The 20,748-nt window shown below is 36.0% G+C and overlaps 2 protein-coding genes across 2 annotated transcripts; one reads left to right on the top strand and one right to left on the bottom strand.

Annotated features, from left to right (window-relative positions):
- Positions 1 to 18,013: 18,013 nt before the first annotated feature.
- Positions 18,014 to 19,102, bottom strand: LOC128736823 (uncharacterized). The gene has a single exon (XM_053831316.1). The coding sequence runs from the start codon at positions 19,100 to 19,102 to the stop codon at positions 18,014 to 18,016; it is 1,089 nt and encodes a 362-aa protein (XP_053687291.1).
- Positions 19,103 to 19,306: 204 nt separating this feature from the next.
- LOC128736822 (uncharacterized) lies at positions 19,307 to 20,395 on the top strand. The gene has a single exon (XM_053831315.1). It carries the CDS (start codon positions 19,307 to 19,309, stop codon positions 20,393 to 20,395), a length of 1,089 nt encoding a protein of 362 aa, XP_053687290.1.
- Positions 20,396 to 20,748: the final 353 nt, after the last annotated feature.

Below are 20,748 nucleotides of genomic sequence, written 5' to 3'. Positions count from 1 at the left end.
TTTAAAAACTAAAAATCTATTTTCCAAAAAATGCCGTCTCAGAAATTGTTGAAATTTTTTTTTGAAGATAGATAATTATATGGCCTACAATTCTGCCATACATCGCAAAATGAGCATATTTAAGGGAAAAAAGGTATTTAGGTATTTTCGAAAATTATAGCACCTACAAAAAATGATCTGAGTGACTTTAACAAAATTTTCTGAATTTTCATTAAAAAATACTGAAAAAAATAAAAATCATTTCTACACTGAAAAAATAGCATTTTAAAAACTAAAATTCGCTTTTCCCAGAAAGCGCATCTTGGATATTGCTGAATTGCAAAATTGCATTTATTTTTCTTGAAGGTAGATATATACATGGCCTACAAGTCTCTCATATATTGCAAAATGGGCATATTCAAGGGATCTGTCAAGGTCAAAGTCAAATCAGTCTATAAAGACTAAAGAACAGAAAACAGACAGTACTTGAACAAATTGACTTGTACGTTTAGTTGAGTTTGAAATTGGGCATTACCGTTAAGTCGAAGTATAAATTGGCATTAAAATGGGGCAGTAAATTGGACATGAAATTTGACCTCAATCGGAATTCTAATTGCCCTTGAAATTAGACCTTAGAAATTGAACCCAAAAGTGGACTTTAAATCGGAGTTGAAGTTGGAATTAAATGGGACACGAAATTGGACAGGAAAGCTAAAACTGGAATTAAATTGGACTTTAAATTGGACATAAATTAGGACATTAAAGTGGACTTGAAAATTGACCTTAATTGACATTGCACTTGAAATCGGAAGTGAAATTGGGCTTCAAATTGGACTTTAATTGGGGAAGGAAAACGGGACATAATGGGGAGGAAAAACAAGGTGACTGGACAATAATGGTCAAGGACGGAAGAGAACGGAAGGAAAATGAGAGAAAAGAACGAAATACCATAAATAAAACGAAGAAAATATGCATAAACTGAGCAGAAAAAAATGGAACAAAAATGGGGAAAATGCGTAAGCAAGAAAATGGAGAAAAGAGGAAAAACGGGACAGAAAAAGAAAAAATGAAAACGAAAGACAACGGAAAAGAAGAATGGAACGTGATAGAATAGAAGGAAAATCAGGCCATAACAAGAGGAAGGGCGGAATAGACGAAAACCTAAAATTAGAAATAAAATTTAACTTAAAATTAAACTAAAAATCTATACCTATAAAGAAGGATTTCTGTCTGTCTGTCTGTCTGTCTGTCCGTATGTTCCTTATAGAATCGAAAACTACTGAACCAATCGGCATGAAAATATGCATGTAGAGGTTTTTTGGGGCCAGGAAAAGTTTTATTGATGGTTAGAAACCCCTCCCCCCACTAAGAGGGGGGGCTCCCATGCAAATGAAACACAAATTTCTGCATAACTCGACAACTAATCAAGCAAATAGAACAAAATTTGGCATGTGGGTGTTTTCGGTGACAAGAATTTATTCTATGGTAAATTGAGACCCCTCCCCTCTTTATAAGGGGAATTATAACTCCTCTCCTCTTTAAAAGGGGGGGGCTTCCATACAAATTTCCTCATAACTCGAGAACTAATCAAGCAAATGGAACCAAATTTGGCATGTGAAGGTTTTCGAGGGTAAGAATATTTTCTATAGTAAATTAGGACCCCTCCCCACTTTAAGAGGGGGGGCTCCTGTACCAAAGAAACACAATTTTCCTCATAACTCGAGAAGTAATTAAGCAAATGGAACCAAATTTGGCATGTGGGTGTTTTTGGAGACAAAATTTTTTTCTATGATGAATTGGGACCCCTCCCCACTTTAGGAAGGGGGGCTCCTATACAAATGAAATGCAAATTTCCTCATAACTCGAGAATTAATCAAGCAAACGGAACCAAATTTGGCATGTGAAAGTTTTCTAGGGCATGAATATTTTCTATGGTGAATTGGAACCCCTCCCCATTTTAAGAGGAGGGGCTCCTATACAAACGAAATACAAATTTCCTCATAACTCGAGAACTAACCATGCAAATGTAACCAAATTGGACACGTGGGTGTTTTTGGAGACAAAAATTTTTTCTATGATAAATTGGGACTCCTCCTCACTTTAGGAGGGGGGGCTCCTATACAAATGAAATACAAATTTCCTCATAACTCGAGAACTAATCAAGCAAATGGAACCAAATTTGGCATGTGAAGGTTTTCGAGGGTAAGAATATTTTCTATAGTAAATTAGGACCCCTCCCCACTTTAAGAGGGGGGGCTCCTGTACCAAAGAAACACAATTTTCCTCATAACTCGAGAAGTAATTAAGCAAATGGAACCAAATTTGGCATGTGGGTGTTTTTGGAGACAAAATTTTTTTCTATGATGAATTGGGACCCCTCCCCGTTTTAGGAGGGAGGATCCTATACACATGAAATACAAATTTCCTCATAACTGAAGAACTAATCAAGCAAATGGAACCAAATTTGGCATGTGAAGGTTTTCGAGGGCAAGAATATTTTCTATGGTGAATTAGGACCCCTTCCAACTTTTAGAGGGGGGGCTCCTATACAAACGAAATACAAATTTTCTCATAACTCGAGAACTAATCAAGCAAATGGAACCAAATTTGACATGTAAGTGGTTTTGGACGCAAGATTTTTTTCTATGGTGAATTGAGACCCCTCTCTTCTTTAGAAAACGAGTTATGGCCCATCTCCCCTTTAAGAGGGTGGGTTTCCATACAAATGAAATGCAAATTTCCTCTTATCTCGAGAACTAATCAATCAAATGGAACCAAATTTGGCATGTGAAGGTTTTCGAGGGTAAGAATATTTTCTATAGTAAATTAGGACCCCTCCCCACTTTAAGAGGGGGGCTCCTGTATCAAAGAAACACAATTTTCCTCATAACTCGAGAAGTAATTAAGCAAATGGAACCAAATTTGGCATGTGTGTGTTTTTGGAGACAAAATTTTTTTCTATGCTGAATTGGGACCCCTCCCCACTTTAGGAAGGGGGGCTCCTATACAAATGAAATGCAAATTTCCTCATAACTCGAGAATTAATCAAGCAAATGGAACCAAATTTGGCATGTGAAAGTTTTCTAGGGCATGAATATTTTCTATGGTGAATTGGAACCCCTCCCCACTTTAAGAGGAGGGGCCCCTATACAAACGAAATACAAATTTCCTCATAACTCGAGAACTAATCAAGCAAATGGAACCAAATTTGGCATGTGAAAGTTTTCGAGGGCAAGAATATTTTCTATGGTGAATTAGGACCCCTCCCAACTTTAAGAGGGGGGCTCCTATACAAACGAAATACAAATTTCCTCATAACTCGAGAACTAATCAATCAAATGGAACCAAATTTGGCATGTGGGAGATTTTGGAGTCTTGAATTTATTTTACGATAGTTAGAGACCTCTCACCCCTGTGGTAGGGGGATATGGACTCTCATACAAATAAAACAGAAATTTTTGCGAAACTCAAAAACTAATCCAACTCGAGAAATTCGAGACTCTTCCATAAAACATTAGTCAATAACAAGAGCCCAAAAACTATCTATAGTAACACTAGATCATTCAGGACGAGACGGTCGCGAGTGTTGCCGGTGACCCGCCGTCGGAAGCGTCGCCCACTGGGGGGCTTGCAAAACTCGAGATTGTGACAAAGATCATCCGAGATTCATGATTTATGTACAACACAGGTTAATTTGTGGCAATACGAAGTTTGTCGGGTCAGCTAGTATAAAATAAAACTTCAATATGGACGTAAATTTTCTTTTAAAATTGAATTTGAAATTTCAATTGAAATTAGATAATTGGGCCTTAAACTATGCTTAGAAAAATTGACTTGCACCTTAAACTAGGCTTGAAATTGAACGTAATTTGCACTTGAAATTGGGCGTTAAGTCTGAGTTGAAATTAAAATTAAAATGATATTAAAATCGGCTTTTTAATGGGACATTAAATTAGAGTTGAAATTGGACTCCAATCTGGCTTCAAATTGTTCAAGTTAGAATTGAAATTGGGCTTAAAATTTAGTTCTAAATTGAAATTGAAATTGGGGTTCAAATCGGAGCTGAAATTGAACAATTTAAACTATACACTTGAAATGGGACACAAAGGTGAACTTGAAATCAAACTTGAAATTGGACTTAAAATTGGAGACAAACCTAGAATTAGATTAGACTTGAAATTGTACTTAAGATGGGACAATAAATTGGACTTGAAATTCCATATGAAATTGGAATCAGATGTACAATTGGAATTAAATTTGATTTCAAATTTTTATTAAATTGGGACATTGAATTTTTCTTGAAATTTTACATTAAAACAGGACATGAAATTGCATTTCGTATTGCACTTGAAATCAAAGATGAAATTGGGGAGGGAAAACGAAACATAATGAAAGGAAAAACGAAGAGACTGAATAAAAATGGTTCAGGACGGAAGAAAACGGAAGGAAAATGAGAAAAAAGAACGGTAAAACATAAATAAAGCGAAAAAAAACGATAAATAAAAAATTAATAAACTGGACAAAGAAAAATTGGACAAAAATGGAGAAAAGGTATAGAAAAGGAAAAAATACGGGAGCAGGAAAATGGAGAAACGAGATCACAAAGAGAGAAAAAACGGGACAGAAAAATGAAAACGAAAGACAATGCACTATGGGCAAAAACGAGCGAAAAAACAAACGCAATTAAGATACGGCCTGCAGGCTGATAAAACATAGGTGATCTTATGTAAAATTTTCCGAAGAATCTCGTGGTGCTAACCCCTTTTCTGTTTGACATCGGGAAGTGTCCCATTTTGCTCATTTTCCTCTATTTTTATCATTTTCTTACAACTATTGAGCTAAACCAAGCAAGGTTTTGAGAAAACAAAACGTAAAAACCTAATAATTTTGTGTAAAAATGTCTGCAAAATCGAATAGGGTAAATCCCATTTAGTTTTTAGTTTAGAGCAAAATATTTTTTTTGGTTGAACCCGCGTTATCAAGCATAGCAAACGGGAATTAATGTGCTCTAAACTAAATGGGGTAAACCCTATTCGATGCTGCGGACTTTTTTAAACAAAATTATTAGGTTTAGTAAGTTTTATTTCCTCGAAGTCTAGCATGGTATAGTCCAATAAGTATGAAAAAATATCAAAAATAGGGGAAAATGAGCAAAATGAGACACTTTTTGATAACAAATAGGAAAGGGGTTGGCACCACGAGATTCTCCGGAAAATTTTATATTAGATCACCTATATTTTATCAGCCTGCAGGCCGTATCTTAATTGCGTTTGTTTTTTCGCTCGTTTTTGCCCATAATGCAATGGGATAAAACGGAAAAGAAGAATGGAAAGTGATCGAAAAGAAGGAAAATCAGGACACAACAAGAGGCAGGGGGAATAGACGAAAACGGAAATGCGCAAAGGGATAAAAAACCGGGACACCGGAAAAAATAGTCGAAACGGGACAGATAACAAAAAAACGAAAAACATTTAAACAATAAAAAAGGAACTGAAAACGAGACAAAACGAAACGGCCCCTATACAAACGAAATACAAATTTCCTCATAACTCGAGAACTAATCAAGCAAATGGAACCAAATTTGGCATGTGAAAGTTTTCGAGGGCAAGAATATTTTCTATGGTGAATTAGGACCCCTCCCAACTTTAAGAGGGGGGCTCCTATACAAACGAAATACAAATTTCCTCATAACTCGAGAACTAATCAATCAAATGGAACCAAATTTGGCATGTGGGAGATTTTGGAGTCTTGAATTTATTTTACGATAGTTAGAGACCTCTCACCCCTGTGGTAGGGGGATATGGACTCTCATACAAATAAAACAGAAATTTTTGCGAAACTCAAAAACTAATCCAACTCGAGAAATTCGAGACTCTTCCATAAAACATTAGTCAATAACAAGAGCCCAAAAACTATCTATAGTAACACTAGATCATTCAGGACGAGACGGTCGCGAGTGTTGCCGGTGACCCGCCGTCGGAAGCGTCGCCCACTGGGGGGCTTGCAAAACTCGAGATTGTGACAAAGATCATCCGAGATTCATGATTTATGTACAACACAGGTTAATTTGTGGCAATACGAAGTTTGTCGGGTCAGCTAGTATAAAATAAAACTTCAATATGGACGTAAATTTTCTTTTAAAATTGAATTTGAAATTTCAATTGAAATTAGATAATTGGGCCTTAAACTATGCTTAGAAAAATTGACTTGCACCTTAAACTAGGCTTGAAATTGAACGTAATTTGCACTTGAAATTGGGCGTTAAGTCTGAGTTGAAATTAAAATTAAAATGATATTAAAATCGGCTTTTTAATGGGACATTAAATTAGAGTTGAAATTGGACTCCAATCTGGCTTCAAATTGTTCAAGTTAGAATTGAAATTGGGCTTAAAATTTAGTTCTAAATTGAAATTGAAATTGGGGTTCAAATCGGAGCTGAAATTGAACAATTTAAACTATACACTTGAAATGGGACACAAAGGTGAACTTGAAATCAAACTTGAAATTGGACTTAAAATTGGAGACAAACCTAGAATTAGATTAGACTTGAAATTGTACTTAAGATGGGACAATAAATTGGACTTGAAATTCCATATGAAATTGGAATCAGATGTACAATTGGAATTAAATTTGATTTCAAATTTTTATTAAATTGGGACATTGAATTTTTCTTGAAATTTTACATTAAAACAGGACATGAAATTGCATTTCGTATTGCACTTGAAATCAAAGATGAAATTGGGGAGGGAAAACGAAACATAATGAAAGGAAAAACGAAGAGACTGAATAAAAATGGTTCAGGACGGAAGAAAACGGAAGGAAAATGAGAAAAAAGAACGGTAAAACATAAATAAAGCGAAAAAAAACGATAAATAAAAAATTAATAAACTGGACAAAGAAAAATTGGACAAAAATGGAGAAAAGGTATAGAAAAGGAAAAAATACGGGAGCAGGAAAATGGAGAAACGAGATCACAAAGAGAGAAAAAACGGGACAGAAAAATGAAAACGAAAGACAATGCACTATGGGCAAAAACGAGCGAAAAAACAAACGCAATTAAGATACGGCCTGCAGGCTGATAAAACATAGGTGATCTTATGTAAAATTTTCCGAAGAATCTCGTGGTGCTAACCCCTTTTCTGTTTGACATCGGGAAGTGTCCCATTTTGCTCATTTTCCTCTATTTTTATCATTTTCTTACAACTATTGAGCTAAACCAAGCAAGGTTTTGAGAAAACAAAACGTAAAAACCTAATAATTTTGTGTAAAAATGTCTGCAAAATCGAATAGGGTAAATCCCATTTAGTTTTTAGTTTAGAGCAAAATATTTTTTTTGGTTGAACCCGCGTTATCAAGCATAGCAAACGGGAATTAATGTGCTCTAAACTAAATGGGGTAAACCCTATTCGATGCTGCGGACTTTTTTAAACAAAATTATTAGGTTTAGTAAGTTTTATTTCCTCGAAGTCTAGCATGGTATAGTCCAATAAGTATGAAAAAATATCAAAAATAGGGGAAAATGAGCAAAATGAGACACTTTTTGATAACAAATAGGAAAGGGGTTGGCACCACGAGATTCTCCGGAAAATTTTATATTAGATCACCTATATTTTATCAGCCTGCAGGCCGTATCTTAATTGCGTTTGTTTTTTCGCTCGTTTTTGCCCATAATGCAATGGGATAAAACGGAAAAGAAGAATGGAAAGTGATCGAAAAGAAGGAAAATCAGGACACAACAAGAGGCAGGGGGAATAGACGAAAACGGAAATGCGCAAAGGGATAAAAAACCGGGACACCGGAAAAAATAGTCGAAACGGGACAGATAACAAAAAAACGAAAAACATTTAAACAATAAAAAAGGAACTGAAAACGAGACAAAACGAAAAAAAAACGACGAGAAACAGAACAGTGGCGAATCTGTTCCGGTTTTGGTGAGTTCCTGAGGACTCAGGAGGAGGACAAAAACGGGAAGAAAAACGAAGAAAAAAGGAAAAGAGAAAAAGAAAACCGTGGGCAAAAACAGAAAAATAAGTGAGAAACAAAGCAGAACAGAACAAGAAAGGGAATATGTGAAAGAAAACAAGACAAACCTAGAGGAAAAAAATAACGGGATATAAAAAGAAAAAGCAAGGAAAATGGGAACAAGAGGTCAAACGGGATATTACACTGGAAACAGTACATAAAGATGATAAAACTGGAAACGAAAAAACAGGATAAAAGAGAAGAGAAAATACTAAAAATGGAGAAAAGCTAACAAAACACGAGTGAAAAATATGATGAGAAACAGGTATGACAGTAAGGAAAATGGGGCAGAAAACAAAGAATGGAACAACGAAATAGGAAACACAGAATGAAAAAAAAAACAAAACATAAAAAGTAAAAACGGAAAAACAGTTAGAGCGAAAATCAACACTTTTTCGGCTAGGTCAATTCCCTTATCGTATCGGTCGCATCGGTGAATTATATTTACAACTAATCATACATGTACTTGTTATAAGATAATAGAAAACCCAAATCAGCGCAAGCGTGGAGGTATTCGGACACCAAAAATTACGATCACACAATTGCGTTTCCCTTGATATTCCATTTACGTCAACGGACTCTAAACTTCTTAGTTTAAATTTCAAGATTGAAATTCCAAAATTTTGTGGCGAACCAACTATCGGATCTATTAAAAAAAGTAATTGAATAAATAAATTCCAAAGTACAGAATGGTGCAATCAAAGCTTTAAAGTTTAAAACAAAAAACGAACCCGAAACATTACTTAACCGGAATGCAAACAGTGCCGTTCATTTCACTCTGTGTCAGCATGCTAATTCAGTAGATACATTGTCTTCCTTCTGTCGAGTTGATTTGAAAGCTCACCACCACCACCAGCTCCAACTCCAACTGCTGTCACAGTCAACAGAGCAAATTGGCTTACGGGCAAAGAGGGCATCTTTCTCTAATTAGACGACAAAGTTCAATCTCCGACCAGTTCAACTTTCTGCTAAATGGAGAACAAGACTTAGAAAGGGGATGAGGTACATGAGGCCAAAGGGAACATTTATCAGTGAAGCTATGTGCTGACTGTCATTCACAGTGGACTGATTGGAACTATTAAGGATGATTAAATCAATTTTATAGATTAAACATTGGAGCTTGTCCGAGCAACATTGAAGGGGTAACGCAAAAATTGAAAAAATAACAGTAAAACACCGAAACGAATTATGCAAACATATGAGACACGCTGCTATCGAACGGAACGAAAAGCGAGCGAACGAAACGCGGTTTCTGTCATTTCCTATGAATGCTCATAAAATTCTTCATATAAATTACAACGACAGACATGTCTTCCGACAATAACAAGAATTCCGCTGTCACTCTTGGCTGGGTGCCCGAGCACGAGCCCGAGCCCCAACCGAAGCATTGTGTGTATATATTTCCATCACATTTTATCTCTCATAAAAATCTTCCCGTTCCTCCCAGGCCACCCCCGCCCACCGGAATATGACGCGCCACTACTGTTATCACGATAAGGGATGCAATCTCTGTTCCCGTTCATTTACTGTGTAGAATGCTGCTAACCATATGACAAAGCAGTGCGCAATGATAATATGACTGCGAAACACGCTGCAAACAAGAAGAACAAGAGGACTTGAACGCATCGATGAAACCGGCGGCAACCAGCAGCAGCAGCAGCATCCAGCGAGGCACGTCGTTTATGGAAAGCAGGGAAAAAAACTTTTCCAATTCCAGCCAGTGTTCCAACCCCAGCGTGCACGACTGTGGGAGACGCACACGGCTCCGGATCGGAAATTTTAAAGCTCCCGAATGACTTACAAAGGAAATATTTTTCCACAAATAAACTAAAGTCCTTGTTAAGTTCCTTGCTCCCTCGTTCTGCTTTTTGGGTAAAGTGAATTTTTGTGCTTCTCAGAAATGGAAGCCGTCTGAGCCGTGTTCGTGCTAATAAAACGATAGTGACAGGTGGTGCCACTTGTGCCTCTGACACATGTCCGTCAGGAACCGGAGGTGCTTGTGTTTCATGTCGTCCTTGCCGACGATCGAGACTACAATAAGCGGAGAGAGAGAGAGAGGGAATGGAAAGTTGCTTCCAACTTACGTACGGACGAAGTTTTGTACCCCCGTCCGGTGCTGGGGTGGATACCCTTACCCTGGGCAACGACGGGTCTTGGGAACCGATTAAGCTTCCTTGGTTGGCAGAACGAAAAAGTTGTAAAGTTTTACGATTTCAATTAAGGCTGCTAGTAGCTATTGCTGTGGCAGTCTTTACTTCTCGATTATCACTGCTGCATGCCGGCCATTCTTCGGTTAGGATAGGATTCAGCGGAACAAAAGACAGGAACTGACGGAACAGCTTTTATTTCATGTGAGGCATTTATAACTTTGTGGTTATCGCTGCTGGGGGCGCGACGCGGCAGCAAGAGATAAAAATGCTACAATCGGACCACTTATTCTTTCACTAAATGCGTAGTGGAAGTCACACAAAAACACTTAACTACCAGCGAAGTTTTTTTTTCTGTTATCATTAAGCATCATTTCGGCAAGGAATCTGAATAATTACTAAAGTCAGCTTGCTGTGTCGTTTACCACTAGAGGGCGGAAATTATGTTTTTTTTTTATCTTCTAAGTGATCTTCACTGTGACCGGGTTCGAGCTGCGTCACTGTAAGGGCCTGAGAATAAATTTAATAGAGGTTTAGAACTTTAAATTTTAAAGCGAATATTATTATTCGATTTGCGATCTTTAGTTTCGTTGATAACGGTGTTCAGAATTCAAAGTTTTAATATCAGATTTACGCCTTAAAATTGTCATAATTTTCTACTTCATACGATGTTTACATTTTCTGTTTTCAGAACGCCTAAGGAAACAGTAGAAAAAAGTCGTAATAAATCGTATTGAACAAATATGTATTAAGCATAATTTCCATTCTTTGATTTTCTTAGTTTAAGATTTAAAAATCTTTATTTTCAATTCTTTGCTGCACGAAAACAAAACATTTTTTTAATTATGCTAAATGCATGTCACGATTTATTACGATTTACAATTAAATTTTTAGATTTAGATTCATTCTAATGTTAGATTGTCTAGTTTTTAATTTGTGACGTTGATTTCTCTTAGTTTCTGAAAAGTTCCCATTTTTGCTGTCAATATTCGATTTTCAATTTTTAATTTTCGATTTTCAATTTTCAATTTTCAATTTTCAACTTTCATCTTTCAACTTTCAACTTTCAACTTTCAACTTTCAACTTTCAACTTTCAACTTTCAACTTTCAACTTTCAATTTTCAATTTTCAATGTTCAATTTTCAATTTTCAATTTTCAATTTTCAATTTTCAATTTTCAATTTTCAATTTTCAATTTTCAATTTTCAATTTTCAATTTTCAATTTTCAATTTTCAATTTTCAATTTTCAATTTTCAATTTTCAATTTTCAATTTTCAATTTTCAATTTTCAATTTTCAATTTTCAATTTTCAATTTTCAATTTTCAATTTTCAATTTTCAATTTTCAATTTTCAATTTTCAATTTTCAATTTTCAATTTTCAATTTTCAATTTTCAATTTTCAATTTTCAATTTTCAATTTTCAATTTTCAATTTTCAATTTTCAATTTTCAATTTTCAATTTTCAATTTTCAATTTTCAATTTTCAATTTTCAATTTTCAATTTTCAATTTTCAATTTTCAATTTTCAATTTTCAATTTTCAATTTTCAATTTTCAATTTTCAATTTTCAATTTTCAATTTTCAATTTTCAATTTTCAATTTTCAATTTTCAATTTTCAATTTTCAATTTTCAATTTTCAATTTTCAATTTTCAATTTTCAATTTTCAATTTTCAATTTTCAATTTTCAATTTTCAATTTTCAATTTTCAATTTTCAATTTTCAATTTTCAATTTTCAATTTTCAATTTTCAATTTTCAATTTTCAATTTTCAATTTTCAATTTTCAATTTTCAATTTTCAATTTTCAATTTTCAATTTTCAATTTTCAATTTTCAATTTTCAATTTTCAATTTTCAATTTTCAATTTTCAATTTTCAATTTTCAATTTCCAATTTTCAATTTTCAATTCTCAAATTTCAGTATTTTCTTTTGTGTTTTTTGTTTTCTTGTGTTCTTTGAGAACTGCCTTCTGCTTCCCCTGTTCTGTCTGTTTTCTAAGCTTTCTCTATTTGTTGATTTCTCAGTTTTCTAGACTTTCCACTTTCCACGTCGTATGTTCTTTCTGTTTTCTCTTTTTGATTCTTTCCTGTTTTCTCTGATTTCCCAGCTTTCGCTATGCTGCGCACCTTGTTTTCTCGGTTTTCCTATTTTGCTCTTTCCTCTGTTCAGCCACTTCCGAGTTTTCTCTGATTTCTCAAAATTCTCTGATTTCTCTGTTTTCTGATTTCTCAAAGTTCTCTGATGTCTGCTTTCCCTGTTGCATCTATTTAACGCTTTTACAATTTTCTCTAATTTCTCTGTTATTTGCTTTACCTGTTTTCTCTGTTTACAGTATTTCCTCTTTTCTCTGTTTTCTGACTTTTGTCTGCTGATTTTCCCTGTTTTCTCTGATTTCTGATTTACTTGTTTTCTCTGTTTTCTGATTTGTCAGATTTCTCTGCATGTTTCTTTGTTTTCTGCTTTCGCTATTTTCTCTGTTTGCTGATGTTTCTGTTATCATTGCTTTCTGATTTCTTAGTTTTCCCTATTTTCTTTACATTTACATTTAGGTACATTTTTTAAATTTTCTGTTTTTTTTTGTTTGATGCCTTACTATGCACAGTAGTCCAAAAGGGCGAAAAGTGGAATTTTTTTCCTAGCGTCTTTTGTTTTCATTTTACCATTTATGGTCTGCAGCACTTTTGTTCGTATGAATATCCCCCTTAATCTAAAACTGTCAAAAGTTAGTCATCGCTTTTACAGTAAATGAAAAAAAAAAATAACTTTTTTGTGTTAGGAAAGAGAGACACAGTTTCTTCGGCAAAGTTGTAAATATTGTAAAAACAAGCAACTTTGTTGAAGAAAAAAAAATTTCTATCTTTATCGAGTGCTGAACTATAGGGCATATTCTTTAAAACTTCTTCAAACATTGGTTTTTCATACTTAGCTTTTCTTAGTTGCATTTTACAAGAATACACTGTTCTAGGCAATTATCGAAGCACTCAAAATACACGTTTTTGCAGAAGACCGCGAATCTCTTGGACCTTTACTTGCTAAGTTATCGCATATTCAAGCTATAAATTTCCATCGCTTCACGAACCCATGGGGTAAAATTAGGCAAGCGGATTCATGAAATTAGCGCTTAAATTAGCGCATATTAAAGCTTAAGTCGAGTACTATAAACTTGTATGGGTACCGCTTGTCGCCAACGACCCAAATGAGAGTACGGCAAGCATACGTTTTATGTGTTTCGCGTGCACTAAAGGCTCGATACACATCAATTTTTTTTTGTGTTCGTAGATAGACACACGGTTTCTTCGGCAAAGTTATAGAAAATATAAAGGCTAACAATTTTGCTAAAGAAATAACATTTCTATCTCTATCGAGTGCAGAGCTATAGAGCATTTTCGTAGGAAATTATATAAAAAGAAGTTTTTCATATTTAGCGTATGTTGGTTGCATTTTACAAGAGTATATGGTTCTGATATGGCGATTAATGAAAGATGTAAGCCTTCTCTTTCCTTAACTTCAACAGCGAAAAACGATAACTTTGTAAGGAAAGGTCCTAGAGATTTGCAATCTTCCGCAAAAACGTGTATTTTGAGTACTTCAATAATCGCCTAGAAACATGTTTTCCTGTAAAATGCAACCAACATAAGCTAAGTATGAAAAACTAATTTTTAAAGAATTTCCAAGGAAACTATAACCAGGAAACTATTTCCAAGGAATTCTATAACTCTGCACTCGATAGAAATAGAAATGTAATTTCCTCAGCAAAGTTGTTTGCCTTTATATTTTCCATAACTTTGCCGCAGAAACCATGTGTCAGAGATTTGCGGTTTTCTGCAAAAACGTGTGTTTTGAAAGCTTCGATAATTGCCTAGAACATTGTACTCTTGTAAAATGCAACTAACAAAAGACAAGAATGTAAAACTATTTTTTAAATAAATTTCAAAGAATATGCCCTATAATCCAGCACTCGATAAAGATAGAAACTTGATTTCTTCAGCAAAGTTGCTTGTTTTTGCAATATTTACAACTTTGCCGAAGAAACTATGTTTATATTTCCTAACACAAAAAAATTATTTTTTTAGTTTCATTATAATAAGCAATGACTATCTTTTGGCAGTTTTAGATTAAGGGGGATATTCATACGAACCAAAGTGCTGCAGACCATAAATGGTAAAATGAAAACAAAAGACGCTAGGAAAAAAATTCCGCTTTTCGCCCTTTTGGACCACTGTGCTAGGTTCTCAGGTTTCTCTGTTTTCTGATTTCTTGGTTTTCTCTGTTTAATACTCTCCCAGTTTTCTCTGAAATCTCTGTTTGCGGATTTCTCAGTTTTCTCTTTTTCCTGCTTTCCATTTCTATAATTTTTCGGTTTACATTGTTTAACGCTTTTCTTGTATTCTCTCGTTTCACTGTTTTCTGATTTCTCAGATTTCTCCGTATGCTGATTTCTCTGTTTTCTCTCTTTAACACTTCTCTTGTTTACTCTAATTTCTGTTTTTTTTGTTTCTTTGTTTTCTTCCTTCCCTGTTTTCTCTGTTTAATGCATCTCCAGTTTTCGCTGAAATCTCTGTATTCAAATTTCTGAATTTGCGCTGTTTTCTGCTTTCTATGTTTTCACTGTTTTGTAATTTTTCTGTTTACTCTGATTTTCTGTTTTCTGATTTCTCAGTTTTCTTTATTTTCTGCTTTCCAAGTTTACTGAATTTTCTGTTTTCTCTGTTTGATGCTTTCCTTGTATTTCTTGATTTGTCTGTTTTCTTCATTTCCTGTTTTATCTATTTTCTGATATTTTTTCTCTGTTTAACGCTTCCCTCTGTTTTCTGTTTTTGATTTTTCTGTTTTCTTTGTTGGCTGATTTCCCTGTTTTATGTGTTTTCTTTTTACTGAAGTTTTTGGAACGTTTTAATGGACGAAAAATTCAAAAAACAGACACTGATGAAGGCTGCAAGTCGTAGGCGAAATCTATCGTGAGTGAAATTAATAGTGAGTGAAATAAATAAAAAAAAAATCTTTAATTTCAGGTTCTTTACTTCTTTTCTGCATTTTTCTCTTAAACCATTCAGACAGCAAGACATTATCAACAACTGTATTTGCATGACGGACAACCCTTCCGACGACCTCCTATTCTGCAGTACGAACATCGAGACTACAATTGAACCGTAAAATTAAACGTAATTACTGAATTACTGAGCTGTCCTGCTCCTTCTGCGAAGGATGACAGCAGGAGCAAAAAAAAAGAAAGAAACCGGAGAAGTTGAACAGTAAGCGGGTCAACCGTGTACCTACCACCGTGCCGTGGCTGGCATTGATGACACCAGCACTTTTACGGAAGAGTAAAATCGCCAGAAATAGCCAGCCCTGCATCAGCACCAACCCACTACCGACCGGCCGACGAAAATTGAATTATTTTTCCTCTTCGGTACACTAGAATTAAATTATTCATGTGCCACCGCAACGCGTTCCTAGAGGTATGAAGGCAAAGTTCGACCCGCGTCTACTCGGTCTGACTGCGGAGCAGGACGGAACTGAGGCTGACGAATGCGTTGGAGGGCAGGATGCAGACTTTATTCCGGTGGTAGCAAACGAACGTAGAAAGGAACGCCAAAACAACGGTGCTTGTGATTCTTGGGTTGTTTGAATCTTAATTTTCATTATCCTTTTTTTTGGGTACGTTCTCCTACAGTGGGTTTGCCTGCAGGTGATGATATGCAGTAAGTTTGTTCGAAAGGACGATCCTGCTATGTGGGAGGTGCGGGGGGTCAAAAAGTTTTCCTTCGATGGAAAATGAATTGAATGCTTTAATTGGGTTAATTAGTTCGGGTTAGATGTGGAGAAGATGGGCAGGGCGTGATTAGAAGGAAGTTTTGTGTTGATTCTATCCGGTAAGTTTTCATCAACAATTATCATGACTTTTCAAAGGAGCTGCATGGTAGATTGATTACAATTCAAGCCAAATGGAGCTTGCGGAATTCATGGAAAACGAGCTGCAACGGAATGTGAAAATTCAATTATTTTTACCAATTTCAAATTATTTCACTGCGGAATTACAATACCGATGGACGACAACTTGCCAGCGCCATGCCAACAGACGCGGGTGACACCTGCCTGATGTTATTTTTAACGCGGCTGCTCTCTCTCTCTACCCACAACTCAAATATTTGGTCCAACAGGACCGAAATGAATTTAACTGTAAAATTGATGGCCTTTCCTGTCCTGTCCTGTCCTGTCTTGTCCCATTCCACCGAAACGGAACGCACACTCAAACAAGCAAGGGATTTACCTAGGCGACGAACTATCCTGAACCAGTGAACAAAGTTGGAAATTCGAAATTTATAATCAAATCATTGCGTTCGGAAGCGTTCCGCATCGGCGCCGATGAAATTGTGCATATTTACTGGCACAACACGGGCCGCCGCCGGCCGCCGCTCTGTTTGCCCAATTCGCTACCGATCTACCGACTTCCGGATTGCAGCTTTTGCATCTGCACCCTTTTGCGTGTTTTTAAGCTTTTCCACTAGCCGGGATAGGCGGCCAGGCCGGGCCAGACCGGGAAAGGCGATTAAAATTCATAAGCAATAACAAACGCACACCATATTGAGCACAGTTGAGTGCGGTCAGTGCGCTGTCAAATAGTGGAATTATTAATTTTTGGATCAAACAATTTAAGCCTCTCGGCTCTCGAGACGACTGGTAGCGATCTCGTTAACTGTTTGGTTTTCACTACAATTTTGAAATTCATTACATGCATTTGATTTTCACTAGTTTTCTGGCCTCCCAGACTGAACTAGACCCTACCTTAGGTGGTATTATTGATTTTCTAAACCCTCGCATTGGAATCATAATTAATTTCGGGAGCGCACTGCGATTCAATTAAATGCTTTTGATCTTGGCATTCGCATATTGCTCCTCCTGCTCTGGCCTGGGAGGGAGGTTAGAGCAAATGGAGGCTTGAGTCAACACAGGAATCCGTTTGGTTTGGCCCAAGTGACATTCGGATTGGCGTTGTTTGTCACATTGGAACTATAAACTACACCTATGAGCTCATTAAAATTCAGAGTCAATATATTCGTAGAACAACGAAGCACAATCTACCTAGTTTGAAGTGACTGCAGTATGGTCTGACAGAGATAGTAGCAAATTAAATTAGGACAGAAATTAGGTGAGTGGTAGAAAATGTACGCATAGTTGTGAATCTCGAAATTCATTTCCAAAATTTGCAACTTCTTCGGAGTATGCCTAAACGTAGATTAGAAATTTGGTTCACTAGAGTGCTTAGACAGCAAAAGCAGACCAATCTTTTGCAACATGCAATAGAATTATTTTTTGCGAATGTCTGTATGTATATATGTCTATTCAGCATTAATTTAGTTTCAATTTCAACGCATTTGAATGTGTTCTCAGTTTTTATTTAGACACAAACGATTGGAACAATATTACAATATGAAACCTCACTGAGGAACTGGGTCAATGCAAAAAAATATTGGAATGAAATTAAACGTTAAACAGTCGATCAAAATAATATTGAAAAACATTTTAAAACCAGTATGAAACGTAAAAACGTTGATATACGAGACAAAGTTACAAATAAAATTGAAAAAATGATATAACAAAATAGAAAAATCAACAACAAAAATCGAGTCAAATAGTGATAAACATAGAAAAACATTATTTCCTTATTTAAATTGATACTTTTCGGTGAAACTTCATATAAAGACATTTATTTATAGTTTACGTTTCTGCCTACTCGATTCGGCCATCATCAGAACTATATATTCAAAGAAAATACATTAACAATATTCTTCCATACGACAAACAAATACAATATTGACTTACAATTTTAAATTCTTTGACACATAATAATTATTCGATTTTAATCTTCGTTATTTATCACCGCTGTTCTTCCACTGCCTTTGGTTGTATGTAGCGATCTGATCTGGTTTATCAGTCCATTGTACGCATTGGAGAAGCTTGCCGCATCACGCTGTAGGTTTACCGCTCTCTGCTCTCGTATTTTGATGTGGAGCATTTCAGCCGTCAGTCTCGTTGGTTCGCTGTTGATTCTCTCTAACACATGAACGTTTGAGAAATCAAACACATGCCCGAGTTCTATCGTGTGTTGAGTTAAACCAGTTATAGAGCTGCTGGTGCGAATAGAGTTTTTATGCTGTTTTATGCGTTTTTCTAGCATTTGAGATGTTTGTCCTATGTATTCTTTATCGTTGCATACCCCACAAGGAATACTGTACACCACATTAGTTTGTTGCATAATCGGTATCTGATCTTTCAATTTTGTAAAAATAGTGGTTTTAATTTTATCGTTCGGTTTGTATGCTGCGATAATATCATGCTTCCGTAAGCTTTTCCCGATTCGTTCGCTCAAACCCGGTATGTAAGGAATGGAGACAAACATAGTGGACTCGTTTCTCGAAATTTCTGTGTTTTGTAGAGTGTTGTAAAGGAGATGCACTCTTTTTTTGAGTATGTTGTGTACAAATTGTTCGGGATAATTATTCTTGCGTAAAGTAGCAACAGCTGATTGTATGCTTTCTTCGCGTTTCTCAACGGTTGTTAGTTTTAGCGCCCTATCTATAAGTGCTATTGCTGTGTTGGTTTTGTGCATGTGAGGGCTTTCCGAAGTGTAGTCTAAGTAGCGACCGCTCTGTTGTTTTGGGTGCCACTTTTTCTGAAGCCGTTTTTCCACTCTCATTATTTCGATGTCCAAAAAACGAAGTGAAGCATTTTCCTCTTTTTCCACGGTAAATTGTAAACTGTTACAGATGCTATTAAACGTTTCCTGTACTATTTCGATTTCTTGTTCTTTTCCCACTAGAAAACAGTCGTCTACGTATCTCCGATACACTTTTATCGAAACCCCGGCATGGTTTAGTTTATCAATTGCATCTTTTTCTAGTTTCTCCATAACTATATCAGCTACTACCGGTGAGATTGGGGACCCCATTGGGACCCCATATATTTGACTGAAAGTTTGTCCATCGTATTGGAAAAAGGTAGATTCCAACACGGTTTTCATAGCTTGTTTGAAACTGTTCCACGGGATAGTAGTCGTGTTCCGTAGTTCATTCCAACGTTCCTCTACACAGTCGTATATTTTATCTACTGGTATGTTTGTGTACAAAGATACAACGTCTAACGTGGGGTCCCAATGGGGTCCCCAATCTCACCGGTAGTAGCTGATATAGTTATGGAGAAACTAGAAAAAGATGCAATTGATAAACTAAACCATGCCGGGGTTTCGATAAAAGTGTATCGGAGATACGTAGACGACTGTTTTCTAGTGGGAAAAGAACAAGAAATCGAAATAGTACAGGAAACGTTTAATAGCATCTGTAACAGTTTACAATTTACCGTGGAAAAAGAGGAAAATGCTTCACTTCGTTTTTTGGACATCGAAATAATGAGAGTGGAAAAACGGCTTCAGAAAAAGTGGCACCCAAAACAACAGAGCGGTCGCTACTTAGACTACACTTCGGAAAGCCCTCACATGCACAAAACCAACACAGCAATAGCACTTATAGATAGGGCGCTAAAACTAACAACCGTTGAGAAACGCGAAGAAAGCATACAATCAGCTGTTGCTACTTTACGCAAGAATAATTATCCCGAACAATTTGTACACAACATACTCAAAAAAAGAGTGCATCTCCTTTACAACACTCTACAAAACACAGAAATTTCGAGAAACGAGTCCACTATGTTTGTCTCCATTCCTTACATACCGGGTTTGAGCGAACGAATCGGGAAAAGCTTACGGAAGCATGATATTATCGCAGCATACAAACCGAACGATAAAATTAAAACCACTATTTTTACAAAATTGAAAGATCAGATACCGATTATGCAACAAACTAATGTGGTGTACAGTATTCCTTGTGGGGTATGCAACGATAAAGAATACATAGGACAAACATCTCAAATGCTAGAAAAACGCATAAAACAGCATAAAAACTCTATTCGCACCAGCAGCTCTATAACTGGTTTAACTCAACACACGATAGAACTCGGGCATGTGTTTGATTTCTCAAACGTTCATGTGTTAGAGAGAATCAACAGCGAACCAACGAGACTGACGGCTGAAATGCTCCACATCAAAATACGAGAGCAGAGAGCGGTAAACCTACAGCGTGATGCGGCAAGCTTCTCCAATGCGTACAATGGACTGATAAACCAGATCAGATCGCTACATACAACCAAAGGCAGTGGAAGAACAGCGGTGATAAATAACGAAGATTAAAATCGAATAATTATTATGTGTCAAAGAATTTAAAATTGTAAGTCAATATTGTATTTGTTTGTCGTATGGAAGAATATTGTTAATGTATTTTCTTTGAATATATAGTTCTGATGATGGCCGAATCGAGTAGGCAGAAACGTAAACTATAAATAAATGTCTTTATATGAAGTTTCACCGAAAAGTATCAATTTAAATAAGGAAATAATTTTCGCACGGTGATTAAAATAGACCAAATAGAAAAACATTAAGAAACAATATTGGCACACTGGGTATGAAATGGAGAGAGTTTCCTGGAAGGGGCGTCAAACATAGCTCTGCCTCTCTCAAGCTCCCACCTGGCGCCTCCACGTAGT

This window comes from Sabethes cyaneus, chromosome 2 (assembly GCF_943734655.1).
Source record: "Sabethes cyaneus chromosome 2, idSabCyanKW18_F2, whole genome shotgun sequence".
Classification (NCBI taxonomy): domain Eukaryota; kingdom Metazoa; phylum Arthropoda; class Insecta; order Diptera; family Culicidae; genus Sabethes; species Sabethes cyaneus.
Note: the sequence above shows the minus strand (reverse complement) of the source record. Positions and strands in the feature narration are given on the sequence as shown.